Source organism: Hyaena hyaena, unplaced genomic scaffold (genome assembly GCF_003009895.1).
Source record: "Hyaena hyaena isolate Hyena2069 unplaced genomic scaffold, ASM300989v1 scaffold_1349, whole genome shotgun sequence".
Lineage (NCBI taxonomy): Eukaryota > Metazoa > Chordata > Mammalia > Carnivora > Hyaenidae > Hyaena > Hyaena hyaena.
This window is the reverse complement of record NW_024081983.1, coordinates 357,415-373,344: the sequence shown is the minus strand read 5'-3', so window position 1 is coordinate 373,344 and position 15,930 is coordinate 357,415. Positions and strand designations below refer to the sequence as shown.

General features: G+C 39.9%; 1 protein-coding gene and 1 long non-coding RNA gene across 3 annotated transcripts in view; one reads left to right on the top strand and one right to left on the bottom strand.

Moving 5' to 3' along the window:
- Positions 1-532: 532 nt before the first annotated feature.
- Positions 533-3,915, top strand: LOC120225192. 2 transcript variants are annotated; one of them, XR_005526760.1, is made up of 4 exons: positions 533-626; positions 1,889-2,052; positions 3,252-3,318; positions 3,497-3,915. It is a non-coding gene; the product is annotated as an uncharacterized LOC120225192 (long non-coding RNA). The 2 variants fall into 2 exon arrangements; XR_005526761.1 differs by lacking the exon at positions 1,889-2,052 and adding an exon at positions 1,606-1,862.
- A 3,059-nt stretch (positions 3,916-6,974) lies between these two features.
- The window catches only part of VSIG4 (V-set and immunoglobulin domain containing 4), a 28,579-nt gene continuing 19,623 nt past the window's right edge, over positions 6,975-15,930 (bottom strand). Inside the window, exons 4-8 of the mRNA XM_039223451.1 lie at positions 15,641-15,703; positions 15,001-15,078; positions 10,170-10,274; positions 8,038-8,059; positions 6,975-7,705 (exon numbers count right to left, since the gene is read on the bottom strand). Of these exons, the coding sequence (XP_039079382.1) occupies positions 7,468-7,705; positions 8,038-8,059; positions 10,170-10,274; positions 15,001-15,078; positions 15,641-15,703 (506 nt within the window). The 3' untranslated portion in view covers positions 6,975-7,467. The remainder of the gene's footprint in view (positions 7,706-8,037; positions 8,060-10,169; positions 10,275-15,000; positions 15,079-15,640; positions 15,704-15,930) is intronic.

Here is a 15,930-nt window from a genome sequence, read left to right as displayed (position 1 = left end):
AAGCTGTATCAGGGGAAGTAAAAAGGATATTTCAGGACCAGAAGGCATTCTGACAGAGTGGGAGAACACATGCTTTGAAGTTGATAGAAGTGGATTTAAATTCCATATATGCCACTAATTTGCTTTTTGATATCAGATATTTTCTTTCATCCCTTAGAGGATCTGTTTCTCAATTTTGACAGTGTAGATTTTCATTTGATAATGCCTCAACTCTGACATTCCAGAATTCCCACATTAACTCTAGGGAAAACTCCCTGACCCATAGGTAAAGCCTAGGGTAGCCAGAGGCTTTCTGCTTCAACTCTCTGCATCTTAGAGAAAGAACTATTATCTGTTGGAGGTTAGCTACAAGTAGGCTGGGGGGTTGATGGCAGTGGGGACTGTTGCTACAGTAGTGGACCCTTTCACAACAGCACTGTTTTGTCATTTTGTACCCAGATTTCCGTTGGCTAACCTCAGCCTTATCTTCCTCATTTCTGTTTCCTCTTAAAGACATCAAGGGCCCTTCAAAACACACAACCATCCTGCTCCAGGCAAAAAGGCCAGTTACCTCTGGCCTCTGCAGTTTGGCTCATCACCAAGGAACATTTGCCTCCTCCAAGACCAAAGCATCACTCCAACAACAGGTATAATATCCATTTGCCCTCTCTGCTTGGATTCCCAAGCTGGGGGAGCTCTAAAGGTGGCTTGGACCTACCTACCCCATTCTCTTTGGACTCTCCTCAAGGATTTGGAGTCAAGGTTGGGTGAGAAGAAGGTTCCCATTGGTCTTCTATTCTGAAACTTCTAATGGTGAGAAGGGAAGATAACATTTCTTCCTCAGATTTTGTTTAGGAGATAGCCACATGGAAATGGAATGTTCTCTGGAATCACAGGTCAGGAAATTTGAATAGCAGTCTTGAATTTGCCATTTACCCACTATGTATCTTTGATAAGTCCTCTCTCCTTTCTGGGATTCATACTTTTGGCCTCTTCTGCAAAGAAGAGGAAGAGAAATATTAGATGAATAGTGTCTAGAGGCTCATTTAGTTTTTATATCCCTTATTTTTATGGTTGTCAACCCTCTGTTGAGAAAGACATAAGAAAGATGCTAAGTAAATATATCTGGGTGGGGCTGAATAGGGGATTGAACCATGCCTAAAAAAATCCTGACTGCTTCCAGTATGAGAAGAACCAACTGATTGAGAAGCAGGGCACATACTGCTGCTTTTTAGGTTACTCCTGCTAGGGTAGATAGGGGACAAATTATTTTATTTTGTGTACTATGAGAGACTAGGCGAAGAGCTTTCAGAAGTCCTTAATATCTCTATGTAGATATTCACATCTTCTTCCTATGGGTTTGGCAAGCCTTTCTCAACTGAACCTGTTTTTATTATATACACTCATTTGGAGAGGCATGCACTAGATCATCAAGAGGGGGAATTAAACCTATCCAGTTTCAGCTCAGCCACTGACTCCTTCCACTTAATACTAAGGTTACATGGTCTATAAGGCTCTTCAATTTTGAGTATACTAAGAAGGAATATTTAGCCACTTCATATTTCTCTCACTCTTTTTTCTTTTTTCTTTTTCTTTTTCTTTTTTTTTTTTTTTTTTTTGATGAAGTCAGAAAGAGCTTTCAGGAGGCTTTTAGGTCACCTCCAGTTTATCCAGGCCTTCTCAATGGAACTGTTACCCAATGAGCATAATGATAGAGAAAGGCACCAGTCCAGTTCTGTCTTGCCACCTTGAATACAAACTCCATTAATCAGCTTTCTTGGCTAGCCTCAACCCACAGCTCCAAGGACTTAGCCATGGTGCCTGTGAACTCCTATATGGGAAGCTCTGAAAAGCTCAGAAAACTTTCCTAACAATTCTGCCAGGTAAGTCTTCTTGTTCTCATTTCCAGAAAAGACAACTGAAGCACAAAGAAATATTTGTCCAATGCTATGATTGGCTACCTGGTACTCAAGGCAGCATTAGGATCCAAGTTTGTCTGATTTTTCCCACTATACCATATATGGTGACCAAGATTGTTGCTTTCGCTGCTATGGGTGGCTTGGGATGAATTGAGTAAGTATGAGAAATGAGGGGGTGGAGAAAATTGTTTATAGACTTATATTTGAAGCCACTCTTATATTTCAAATTGGAAAAGCATGTCACCCCCTCATCAACGTATATTAAACTAAGAGAGTTAAGATTTTTAAAAAAAATATTGTTGTTCCTAAAATACAAGTCCCTCTTCCTTGTCTTAGTTCAGACAGGGCCTTATGGCCTCATGGGGTACTTTTTTAAATTCCTGACAGTCTTGTAATGTTTGCCACTTGTCATACCAGTATTTAATACGAGCCAGATGATACTTTCTCATAGATCAATTGCCACAGCTGGGATGGTGAAGCATTTAACACAGACAACCTGGATGTTTAATGAACAAGATCTGGGTGTTGCCAAGGCCCTTCCCCTGGAAGTTCCAGGCCTGACCATGATCCTGGCATCTTCTTTATTTCCCTAATGGCTGTGGGTTGAAAGATCCCAATACTTCACTGCCACATCTACTGCTAGTCTTTTGCCATCCTTGTGGATGTGTCTCCCTTTTCTCAGAGAGAGAGATATACAGAGCAGAGAGGTAAAAGAAACAATGAGGAAAGTTGAAAGACACAATGAGGTGATATACGACACAGCCCTAAACTACGAACAACTTGTATAACCTTTAGCTACTCTCTTCTTCACTATGAGTCTTCATTTCCTTATTTATAATATGAGTGGGTAAGACTAAATGACGGTTCTTTTATAGTTTCCATTTTTTAGTCCTGATGGAACAAGTGGGGGGGGGGCATGTTAGGCAAGCTTGAAGCCGTAAAACAGTCCTGTTTCACCTGTTCTGACCCTGTTAAATCAGTTGTCACTGGTATTTGCTTTCCTTCTTATAGCACAACCACCATTTTTTGAGTTTAAAATACTGAACTAAAGCCTTTACATACATTACCTCATGCTATTGTCACAATAACTTATTATGTAGGTACTCAAATCCATTTTGCGGACGTGAAAAACCGGAGCTCAGAGAGATGAGATAATTTTCCGAGGTTTCCCAACTACTTAATGACAGAGCTGAAATTTAAGCCCATGTTTAACCCCAAAGTTTATGTTCACAATTACAATACTGTGGGAGGGTTGGCAAATGGGGAGGGTCATGGATACTGATTTGGGGTCTAGTTCTTTCCTGAGGTCAGAGAAGCAGGACAATGACCAAATTATTTCCCTACTGCATATAGGAATCCACTGAAGCTTGGAACTCCAAGAAATGCCAAAGCTATAGCACTAAGGCCTGAGGATCCCTAGGTGAGCACTGGAGCCTTATCTGCAGTCCCAGCTGGGCTTTCCCTAAAGATCCATCTTCTGGTTGGGAGCTTTATGCCTGTTTTGCCCACTTACATATTCTGATGTTTCAGCTAGTCCTTAGCCTCTGAACTTTCTGCGGGGCTCAGGGTGTGACTCTTTTTTCTTTCTTTTCCTCCAGGGCCACATCTCCCAGGAAGACCGTGCCTCCTCACTGAAGCCCCTGACCTGGCTTCCTGCAGTGCCACACTCCGTGTATTTGACAAGCTGAGTTGGACACTCCATGTGGTAGAGTGTCAGTTTGTCAAATACCCCAAGTGCGGCATATGCCTAACAACTCCAGGCAGGGCAGTTGGGATACAACAAATAAATTGCCAGCTGAATACAGTATCACTCTCCAAACATGAACTAAGCTCATAAGTTGTTTTCAGTGACTTGAGGGAACCTAAGCATTGCATCTGAGGGAGCCAGGGGAAAAGTGAAGAAACTCTTGAAGCTACAGCTCTGGATTGTTTCTACACACATTGTCAGAGCCCAAGCGGGATATAATGGTCTTGAAAAGGTATATGGAATCCAGGGATGGAAGTGCTCTTTGATTCATATTTTATTTCTTCACATTACTCTTACAGCGTCTCCTAGCAAGGACGCCAGAATTCTCACACAAGCTTCATGACAGCTAAAATCCCACTTTCCTGACACTCAGCCTTGGCTTCTAAACACACTTTGACCTTATCTTTCTCTTCTTTCTCATGTATTTTCTCCTTCTGGTAATACTTTATCTTTTTTGTTCTTGCCTATTCAATTATTTCTCATACTTTTGGCCCAGCAAAAGTCCACTGTTTCCAAGGAGTTTGAAAGTTAATCTACACTTCTTGTTCTTCTTCATTCAAAGAACACATCGTTGCTTTGGTCTTTGTATGTACCCATTTCTTCTATAGTCCAATGACACTTCTTGAATTGTGAATAAACTTTTTCGCTGGATATTTTTTAATTTCCCACTAAATTGTGAGGATAAGACTGTGTTTTCTTGAATTGCTGTCTCCACTTTCCATCCCTACATCCAGTAACTCTGGTTACAAAAATACAATACATCTTAACTGATTGATTGATTTTCTACTAGACTTATCCTTAGCTTTTGGTCAAGATGCCATCCAGAAATTTTGTGAAAAAAATTAAACTGTGGTCACCATAATGCTATAGGGTATGTTAGGTAATAGTCAACATTGAGGGATTTTCCTTCTGAGAAATAGGGTCAAGGACTGGAGTGGGAGGGCAAAATAGGCTCAGATGGCAAATGTGTTTTGGAATTATTTGATAACTCAAAGTTATTGCAGGATTTTCAGAGCCTTTAATTTTCTAATATTGCATTGGAAATCTCAAATAGATTTACAGAATGAAGCATTTTTCATTCCTATCTAATTGTGGATTTTTTTATCTGTAGGCCATCTCTTGGTCAAAATTTGGGAAACTGCCCTAGAGGGACTTCATATCTTCTGCCTTTTTTGGCGATCTCCTTTTTTTCTCTCTTTCTTTCAGCTTTCCCTGACTTGCTATTTGCATAAGACAAATTTTATGTTATCATTTCCTGTTTGTTTAGCCTATCCTAAAGCTTTGGGATAACCCTATACCTAGGACTCTCTTACTGACTTGACTTATATGGGAAAAAAAATAGTTTTTGGGCAAAGATGATTCCTGCTGCAACGAATATATGCTCCTAAGAGTTCAGAGACCTATTTTCTTGTCTCTGCTCTATCACTGACCTAATGTGTGTGATTTTATACTGTCATGTCACTCTCTAAGCTTTATTTCCTCATATGTAATATGGGAGAATTAAAATCAATAATCTTTAAGCTTTCTAAGATAAGAGACTCTGAGATATCCTTGGTAAACCATAGCTTCTATGGGAGTAGTAGGGGAATATTCCTGGGTTTGGGAATCCATTTATTTATTTATTTACTTATTTATTTGTGTGTTTTTTAATTTTTTAAACTCTTTTTTCAATATTTGTTTTTGATAGAGAGTGAGAGCAAAAGGGGGAGGGGCAGAGAAAGGTGGGGACAAAATCTGAAGTAGGCTCCTTGCTCTCAGCACAAAGCCTGACATGGAGCCCAAGCCCACAAAACTGTAAGGTTATGCCGAGCTAAAGTTGGAAGATCAACTGGCTGAGCCTACCAGGCTCCCCATTACATACTTTTTATTTTAGAGAGAGAAAAAGCATGCACAGGTGTGGGAGAGGGACAGAAAGAGAGAGACAGAGAAATAGAGAGACAGAGAGATAGATAGAGAGAGAGAGAGAGAGAGAGAGAGAGAGAGATTCAAACAAGCTCCATGCTCAGTGAGGAACCTGACTTGAGGCTCAATCCCACAACCCTGGGACCATAAACAGAGCTGAAATCAAGAGTTGGATGCCCAACTGACTGAGCCACCCGGCACCATTGGAGATCCTTTTATTAATGCACATGCAATTATGATTCTCTTTCCAACCCCAGTCATTTTTTTTCTCTAAGCGTAGTAGGAAGAGAATAATGTTTTTTTTTTTTTTTTTTTTTTCCTGAGGCTGAGGGTCTGAACACAGCTGTTTTATGAAGGAAGCTGAGGTTTCCACTGGGTGGGGTCCCTGTTTCAGAGGCTTGTAAGCATGATGGGGAAGAATAAGTTTCTCCTTTCACTAGCTATCTGAAGCTGGCATATGGGTTGAAGAAAGTGCTGAGGTTTTGACCATGGACTTGGCAGGTTGATGGTGGTGAAGCAGAGGAATAATTCTTGTTCACTTCTGTGTACTATTTTGATTTCTATAATCATCTCAAAGGAGAGAATCTCCTGGTGAAACCTGAGCTGACCTTGGGCTGCATTGGAACCCAAAATGGCTAAAACAGCTTCCATGAAGAGCAAAGAGGTTTGACATGAAGTACATGAAGGAAAGGAAATAGTGTTGTGTTAGTCTAGAACAGGTCCTTACAGAAGAGACTGAAATAAAGATGTACACATGTGTGCACACGTACAAATTGTCAAACACATGCATGCATGTATGTGCACGCACGCGCATGCTCACTCACACACACACACGCACACACACACACATGCACACACACACTCCTAGTTCTCATTTGTGCTTGAGGAAAAAGATTTCCTTGCTTTGACCCCCACGTTGTAAGAAGAGACCAGAGTACAGAGTATAGAGATGACTTATGGTGAATACAACTATTACAAAGATTTTAGGATTCCAGGAGGTAGAAATCTTTGAGGGTGGTGTATTCATAGTTTGGAAAGAAAGGGAGCCCTTCATCTCTGCTCCCACAGTCCCCTGAAACAGAAAAGCTGGTCCCTCATTTTCAGGTTTCCAATTGACTTAAGAGAATCATCCAGGTGGAGTTGGCAGGGTGACAGGGAATGTAATGGAAGATAGAATGTAATGTAATTACTATATAATTAATTATATATAATTACTATATAATATAAATGTAATGGAATACTAATTTTCCAAATATTCACTGTGTCCCAGATGGATCCGCCTCTGAAGTAAGATAAAGTGGTATGTGTGGGAAAGAGAAAGACCAAAAATGAATAAGTGCTATTTATAATTCCATGTCCCCAAACATCTCAACTAGTCTAATTTTAATCACTTGATAGGTATGTGAAAGAAGACCAATATAGCCAAGTTTGCTATCATGAGTAGATATTTATTGAGCACCAAAAGAATACCAGAGCACTAGATTCACAGTTCAGAAGCATACTTAATCCTAGCATGTTACACAAAAAGGCATTTGGCCCTGAAGAAAGGGAAGTGATCTTGGACACAACTGGTCCCCTGAGCTGGCAAAGGAGAAAGCTGAGTTTCTCTCTGGTCTTCTGGTGGCAAGAGGCCAAAGCTGAGTGGTGTTTGGAGGCATGATGACGACATCTTAGTGCTATCGGAACTTCCTTTTGGTGTTTGAAGAGAAGAAGCAGAGAAAGGGATAATAGAAGGGTCTAAGATCTGACCCAGCAGTAGGCTTGCTTGAAGTGCATATGGTAACTTCTTAGGCAAAGTCAGTCACTCTTAGAACCTCAGGGAGGAAAGTCCCATTAGGCTATCCAGGAAGAGAAGTACAAGGGAAGGCAGATATGCAGAAAGCAGGGGGTAAATAGCCAATTATGTCAGCAGACCATAGCTTAGCAGCCACTCTTGTCCTTGGTTGTCAAAAGCTCATAATCTGGAGGAACTGTGTGCAACAGGCGAGCATAGTCACCATTGACCTGGGCAATGATCTGTTGCTCCTGGCCCAGGCAGGGATCGTCAGAGTAGTCATTGTCCGGAGTCTGGGAAGATGGCTCTTCACTGGAGCAGGCACTTGTGAAAATGGCCACTCTCCAGGTTTCACCAGAATCGCTGGCCTCCCTGGCATGTGCCCTGTGGCCCAAGATCCCACCACACATAAAGAGGGATTTGAGATTGGGAATCTAGTTTCCCACACTTCTGCCCCAATTCTTGCCAACTGACCCTTAGGCTCTTGTTACAAAGGATTCTGGGAACAGGAGAATGTAGGACCTGGATTATCCTGTGTCATCTGTGGGCCAAGACCTCTGGAAGTGCTTCAGAGAGGGAAGAAAGCTGTTCTTTGACTCTGAAGGTCTCTGGGCTTAGAAATGGGTTTGACCCAACCCCTCTTTCCTCCATGCTAGTGACAAACAGAATGAAGGCAGGGAAGGGGTCAGAAGATGGAAAAGCAGAGGAAATCTTACCTGGCCACTTCATAGACATGCTCTAGAAAAGAAGGAAAAATCAAGTCATAAGTCTCTATGAGGAGTGGACAAGGGCCAAAAATGGACACTGGTTACCAGTCAAAGGATGAGGGAAGGAGATACAGAAAGGGAGACCTCAATTGGGAGGTCTTGGGAAGATAAAATTAAACACAGGGATACAGATTTCTCAAAGAAAGGAATTTTGCCAAAGATCCCCAGGGATATTTTTGTGGAAACTTGGTGGCCAGGCCAGAGTCCAGGCAGAAGGGGTTAAATTAGTCTCTCAAGGACCATGGCCTGAGCCATTTCCAAATGTACTCATCTCCACTCTGCACCCGGGAAAAATCCTGAAATAAGTCACCGTTGTGCCCTAGTGTCTGTGGAGAACTGTCTACATTCTGTGCGGGCTTAAAGGCTCTATAACCTGATACAAAGATGGATGGTACTGCCCTCTAAGAGTTTATAATCTTTCAAGAATGCAACTGGGAATGCATGCTTTCAAACACAAGAAGGAAAACAGAGTATGCCACAGACCTTCTGCTTTGTGATACAGTCTTGTGTTTCCATGTCTTACCTGCCCCATAGGCCTGATAGCTCCCATACCACAGGTGTTGTGTTGATTTCATTTTCATATGCCCACACCTAGCACATAGTAGGCACATGTTTGTTTTTAAATACAGCTTATTGTCAATTTTTTTCCATAAACCCCTAGCACTCATCCCAACAAGAGTAGGCACAAGTTAAATTGAATTGGTGGCCCAAGGTTATCTCCCCTATAGAGATAAAAAACAAAAATTCTGGAAGTCAATCTAGGAAGGAAAAAGCATTAAGACATTAGGTATATGTGACATATTTGCCTGTTTGAGTCCAGTGATTAGAAATGAAATTAAGGAGAGATGGGGGTCAAAAAAATAGGCTAGAGCCACATCAGAGAGGGCCTTGAATGGAATGAAACTTTTGACTTCTATCCCCTGGGTCACAAACAGCCCTAGGAGGTGTTTTTTTGTTTTTTTTTTTTTTTGTTTTTTTTTTTTGAGGGAAACAATCTAATATGGTTACAGTTTACACCTAATCTCATTGAGACTATGATGAATGTTTTTTCCTGTGATTTGTGGCTATTTGAGTTATCTCTACTTCCAAATTCAGCCTCATGGGTCATAGCCATGCTAACTGGCCAAGACCAAAGCTTATACTTAACACCCAGGTGAAGGAAATACTCAGGTTCCCTTCTCTTTGGCTGCAGGAACTCATAGTGGAAACTAGGCTACTTAGGAATAGGAGCTGCTTATGGAGAAATGGCCAGTTCAGCAGGCATTGAGGTTTTACTTAGAAATCAATGTCCAAACTTTCTTTTTACTCCTATGTTGGCTCACAGTTATTAAATGGCCCTGACAAATGCACCTTCATGATGCCATCTGCTTGTTTTTTTTTTTTAATGGTGACTTTTACTTCCTTTGAAAAGCCTAGAGAAAAAATTCCAAATTCCTTAGCCTGTTATTTAAATGGCACTCTGTTATCAAGAATAAAATTTCCTTTTCTCCTGCATTTCTCCTCTGAATTTTATACATTGATGATTCCAATCACAGTCATATTTTAAGCCTTTGCACCTTTACTCATATAGTTCTTTCTTCCAGGAATACTGCTTTCTAATTTGTTTTCATCCTCCAAGGCCTGGTCTAAAAGCTCTTGCTAATCTCTTCAGCCTTAACTGACTCCTTTCCTCTGGAAACTTTATCATTGATTATCTTCTCCAGACTTTGACTCTATGGCCTTTATTGTTATGTGTGGTTATTGATAAACTTAATGTTTCTACTTTGAATCTTCTAAATAAGTTTTAAGCAACCTGAAGCCAAGGATTGTGGCTTCCATTTCTCTTGCATCCTCATGAGACAAACCATTACAGTGATTGCTTGAATTAGGCTAGGTACCAAGGATTTGTGAATTAACTTTCACACATCATCCTGTCACTGTTGGGTTGCATATCTATCTCCATGCACTCCTTTTCTCACTCCCAAACTAGGCTGGGAACTCCTTGAAGTGCCTAGCTCAGCGGCTGGTACAGAATTTATGCTTAACTATACTGTCAGAATGAATTAATAAGCAAAAGCCACTCATTCATATTCATCACTCACCTTGTTGGGATGTCTTCCTGCAGAGCATGACATAAACCATGATGAAGACCACCATACAGCACAGAGAAATGATGAGAATGATGGAAAAGATATGTAGGCCCTTTCCTAGGAGGCAAAACAAGACCAAGATGTATATGGTTGAAAATGAGTTTAGAAACAGAAACTCCAAGGAACAGCCGAGATCAGCCCATAACTCTTTGGGTTTTTTTAAACATTTATTTATTTTTGACAGAAAGAGAGAGTAGGAGTGGGGGAAGGACAGAGAGAGGGAGACAGGATCTGAAGGAGGCTCTGCACTGTGAGCTCAGAGCCCGATGTGGGGCTGAAAATTATGAACCATGAGATCATGACCTGAGCTGAAGTCAAGAGTTGGCTGCTTAACCAACTGAGACAACCAAACACCCCACCATACAACTTTCTTTTCATTTTTAATTTTTTTCCTAGATTTATTTGCTAGCCGGAGAGACAATCAAGACTGTAGACCCATGAGAAAGGGTTGAGAGAGGCTAGAGACTCTATGTATAAACACATTCTTCCAAGCCCACTAACTGATGGCTGATTGGCTTGGGCATTTGAACTAGTACTCCAAGCTTTCCACGGGGCCAAGGCAAGATATTTTCACCTTCTCTTAAAAAGAAAGTAGTACCTTGGCTTCCCCACTTCACAAAACTGCTACCTAATTGATATTCTGGTCATTACTTCTAGCCACAGGAATTATTTTCTTTACACTTTCTGGGAAAATACTCAGATTTCTTTTTCCTCAAAATATATTTCTAGAGTTTCCTGAGTTAGCTATCCTAATTATGCCTATAAGCTGAAGGAAACTACTGGACTGGAATTTCAGTCCTGGATCTGTTATTTCTTTGCTGTATGACTGTGGTAGGTAGAATAATAGTTCCCTCAAAATGTTCACATCCAAATCCCCAGAACCTGTGAGTATTTTAGTTTAAAATGTGAGGAATTAAAGTTGCAGATATATTTGAAGTTAATTAGCTGGCCATGATATGGGGAGATTATCTTGAGTTAGCTTGGTGAGCTTAATGTAATCAGTCTTTTAAAAGTGGAAGAGAGGTAGGGCGCCTGAGTGGCTCAGTCAGTTAAGTAACTGACCCTTGATTTTGGCTCAGGTCATGATCTTGCAGTTAGTGAGTTTGAGCCCCACATCAGGCTCTGTGCTGATAGTGCAGAGACAACTTGGGATTCTCTTCCTCCCCGTCTCTCTGCCCCTACTCTGCTCATGTTCTCTATCTCTCTCTCTCAAAATAAATAAATAAATAAATAAAGTTAATTTTTAAAATGTTGAAGACGGAAACAAAGTGGTCACAGTTAGAGAGAGACTTGAGGATGCTACATTGCTAGTTTTGAAAATGTGGAAGGAGACCAAGAGCCAAAGAATGTGAGTAGTTTCTAGAAGCTAGGAAAAAACCAAACTGACCCAAAGACTCCAAAAGAAGCACATCCCTGCTAATACCTTGATCTTAGCTCAATGTGTCAAACGTCTAATCTCCAGAAATGTATAACACATTTGTATTATTTTAAGGCACTAAGTTTGAGGCACTAATTTTTATAGCCATCTTAGAAAAATAAATACAGTGACTTTATTCAAATTATTGAGTAGGTCTTAGTTTCCCTTAAGTTCAGTGAAAAGATTGTATAATGTCTAATGCACGTGTAGCTACAATATTCTGAATCTAAGGGGTGAAATCAGGGAATAGAAAGGGGTAGGAAAAGAAATTCTATTATCTTTAGGATTTTTTTGCAGCAACTGGCTTTATTTTTTAGCAAACCTTAAAATATTTTGTCTTAGAAATCTGGAATATGGGACATTGGTTGGCTCCATTGGTTAAGTGTCTGACTCTTGATTTCAGCTCAGGTCATGATCTCATAGTTCATATGATCAAGCCCATATTAGGCTCTGTGCTGGCAGCATGGAGTCTGCTTGGGATTATCTCTCACCCTCTCTCTATGTCCCTTCCCCACTTGTGCTCTCTAAACAAACAAAGAAACAAACTTAAAAATGAAATCTGGAATATTACTCACCCATAAGAATACTATCTTGTCATTTGAAAAAAAAAATGGATAGATCTAGAAAGTATAGTGCTAAGCGAAATAAGTCAGTCAGAGAAAGACAAATAACACATAACTTTAGGGGCACCTGGGTGGCTCAGTCGGTTAGGCATCTGACTTCGGCTCAGGTCATGATCTCACAGTTTGTGGGTTCAAGTTTCGTGTCAGGCTCTGTGCTGACAGTTAGCTCAGAGCGTGGAGCCTGTTTTGGATTCTGTGTCTCCCTCTCTCTGACTCTCCCCTGCTCATGCTGTCTCTCTCTTTATCTCAGAAATAAATAAAAAACATTAAAAAATAAACACACATTAAGAAAAAAACCACCTAACTTTACTCACATGTGGAATTTAAGTAACAAATGAAACCAAGAGAAAAAGAAATAACCACAATAAAATATACTCAAATATAGAGAACAAACTGGTGATTGTCATAGTGGAGGTGGGTGAAGAATTGGAAAAATAACTGAAAGGGATTAAGAGTACACTTATTGTGAAGAATGCTAAGCAATGTATAGAATTGTTGAATATTTACATTATATACTTGAAACTAATATAACATTGCATCTTGCATTTAAAAATAAATTAAAAAAAAACTGATATTTGTGGTCCTCAGAGCTCTGGTTGGAGCTGAGAGAACCCAAGCGGTATTTCTTCTTTGATTTTCTGATTATCCATTTATTCCCGATTTTCCAATTTCTTGACATACAATTTTTATAATATTCTCTTATAATTGTTTGTATTTCTGTGGTGTTGGTCGTTACCTCTCTTCTCTCATTGGTGATTTTATTTATAAGGGTCCTTTCTTCTTTTTAATAAGTCTGGATAGAGGTTTATCAATTTTATTGATTCTTTCAAAGAGCCAGCTCCTGGTTTAATTGATCTGTTCTACTTTTTTTTTTTTTTTTAGTTTCTATATCATGTATTTCTTCTCTAATCTTTATTATTTCCTTACTCTTGCTTGATTTAGGCTTCATTTGTTGTTATTTTTCTAGCTCCTTTACTTGAGAAATTTTATTTGCTTCTTGAGGTAGGCCTGTATTTCTCTACTTACCTCTTATCATCACCTTTGCTGCATCCCAAAGGTTTTGGGCCATTGTGTTTTCATTTTCATTTGATTCCATGTATTTTAAAAATTTCTTCTTTGATTTATTCGTTAACCCATTCATTCTATAATAGCATGTAATTTAACCTCCGTGTATTTGTAGTCTTTCCAATTTTTTATTGTGGTTGACTTCAAATTTCATAGTGCTGTGGTCAGAAAATATGCATGTTTTGATCTCAATCTTTTTGTACTTGTCGAGGCATGACTTGTGACCTAGTATGTGATCTATTCTGGAGAATGTTCCATGTGCACTTGAAAAGAATGTGTATTCTGCTGCTTTAAGATGGAATGAAAGAACCCAAGCTATAAGATGATAGAGATTCAAGGAAGAATCCCCCTTGGAGGGAGTCAAGTAGGAAAACAAAAACAAGCAAAAGAACAACAACAACAACCACAAAAAAACAAAATGATAGAAAATGTAAGGCATACACCCAATATCAGAAAATTTCCATTCCCTTGGGGTTATCTTCTCATTTTCTCAAAATAACTCTCCAAAAACTATCTTCTAATCTCCCTTGTATCATTGGATGTTGTCCTGCAAAAGTCATGGAATATGGAAGCCTTCAAGCCAAAGGTGGCAATGCAAAAGTATCCCATAAAACAGCTTTGGGCTATGCCTGAAGATAAAAAGTTGTACAGCCACAAGGGGAGAAATACATGGACATTAAGAAGTCCACCATTACTGGTACACAATCAGAGAATGAGAACAGTAGTGACAGTCATGACTAGTTAGCATCAGCCAGTATAAATAGATGCTTACTCTAAACCTGGGGTCTCAGAGGTCCCCTGCTACATACTTTCATTGCAGGAAAATATGTGGTCTGGAGAACTCTAAGGGATAAGTGAGGACAGCTTTGCTAATAATGGGGATCTCAATTATTAAGGGAAGTATCTAATTATTAGATAGTACTAAAATATTTTATTATTATTTTTTAATTTTTAACAGTTACTTATTTTGAGAGAGAGAGAGCAAAGGAAGGGCAGAGAGAGATGGAGTCACAGAATCTGAAACAAGCTCCAGGTTCTGAGCTGTCAGCAGAGCCTGATAAAGGGATCGAATCCACGGACCATGAGATCGTGATCTGAGCTGAAGTTGGACGCTTAACCAACTGAGCTACCAAGGCGCCCCTGTACTTCATTATTTTAACAATCAATGCAGTCATACCAGTACAAACAACCTGACTATAAGTTCCAGGTAAAACAAGCCTCTCTTTGGGGCTTGAATTTTTGAGACCATAACTTAGAGATCCTTGACTTTGGAGAACTCACAAATAAGCTGAAAGCTTGGTGAACCTTGGTTAAGAGCGCTAGTAAGGAGGCCCTGACATTACCCTTACATGATCCAATGCCCATCTCCCTAGGATTGCTAGCTAAGGCCACAGTCCAATTCCTATTCTTGCTTAGAGTGTTTGAGAGGTGTATTACTATGACAACAGAAAATCAGCTAAAAACACAACTACCACTTAATTCAACTCTGATTAATTACTGAATCTGCATTTGTTCCCCTTCCCCATCCCACCCATTCAGCTCATCTCCAGGGCCTTTGACCATTGTGCAATGTTTGTTTGAATAATTGGATGCCACAAAACAGTGTCTATTGTGAGAAGTTTCAGTTGCAAAGTTAAGAGCCCAGAAGGAAAGATAGAAGTCCTGACCTTTTCCTTACCTGGCTCAGCACTGGTCTCCCCAAAGTAGCCATCCACATTAGTGGTCCAGTTCCAAAACGAAGTCACTGTAGATGTTGCTATGAGAACAAGGTATTAGGATCAGAGGGCTCTCTTCCAGCCAAGAACTCTGAGGCAGAGGGTGACTGAACAGTTTGGATACTTTAACTGGGTATTTATATTGAGCTTTCCAGAATTCCTGGGTCTGTATTGGTCAGTGGTACTATGAGATGAGGTATCTTCATTTCTTAATGTTGGTGATAGGATGAGGCCCATGGAGGGTAAGCAACATAACCAAAGTCCCACAGCAAGTCAGATTAGGAGCAAAACAGAATTAAGAGTTTTCTCTTTTCCCACAGGAGTATTCTAACTCTTTTCTTGCTTTTGCCTCCAAAGCTTTCACAAAGAAGATTATATATATATATATATATATATATATATATATATATTCATTTTTCCACTTCTTCAAAACATTTTAATCATTTCTACCTTTCTTTTATTTCCATTCTGTTATTGCTATGCTTTCTCTGAGGAACTCAGTGACCGCTTATTACCCATATAATGGCATTGAGCCTCCTTCTTTGGTTTCCATGACATCACTTCTGGCCTCTACCGCACCCAAAGAACCATAGTAAGACTCACATTCCAAGGGATATTGCATGGTTGTAGGTGTGTCAGTCTTAGTCTTGAGTGGCTTGGAGGAGTCTGCAAGGAAAAGGGAGCTCAGTCAAGGACACACCCTTGAGTGAACAGTTGAATGTCCTGGAGAAATGAGTAAGTAAATAAAAAAAGCTAAGTATGAGAAAGTAAGTAAAGGCCAATCAGGTCCATACCTGGACCTATCTCAACACTTTTCTTATGATGCTGGAAAGTTGCATGTTACCTGTTCATCCTTCACATCTTTCTAAGACAAAATTCTTAAACCAAGATTC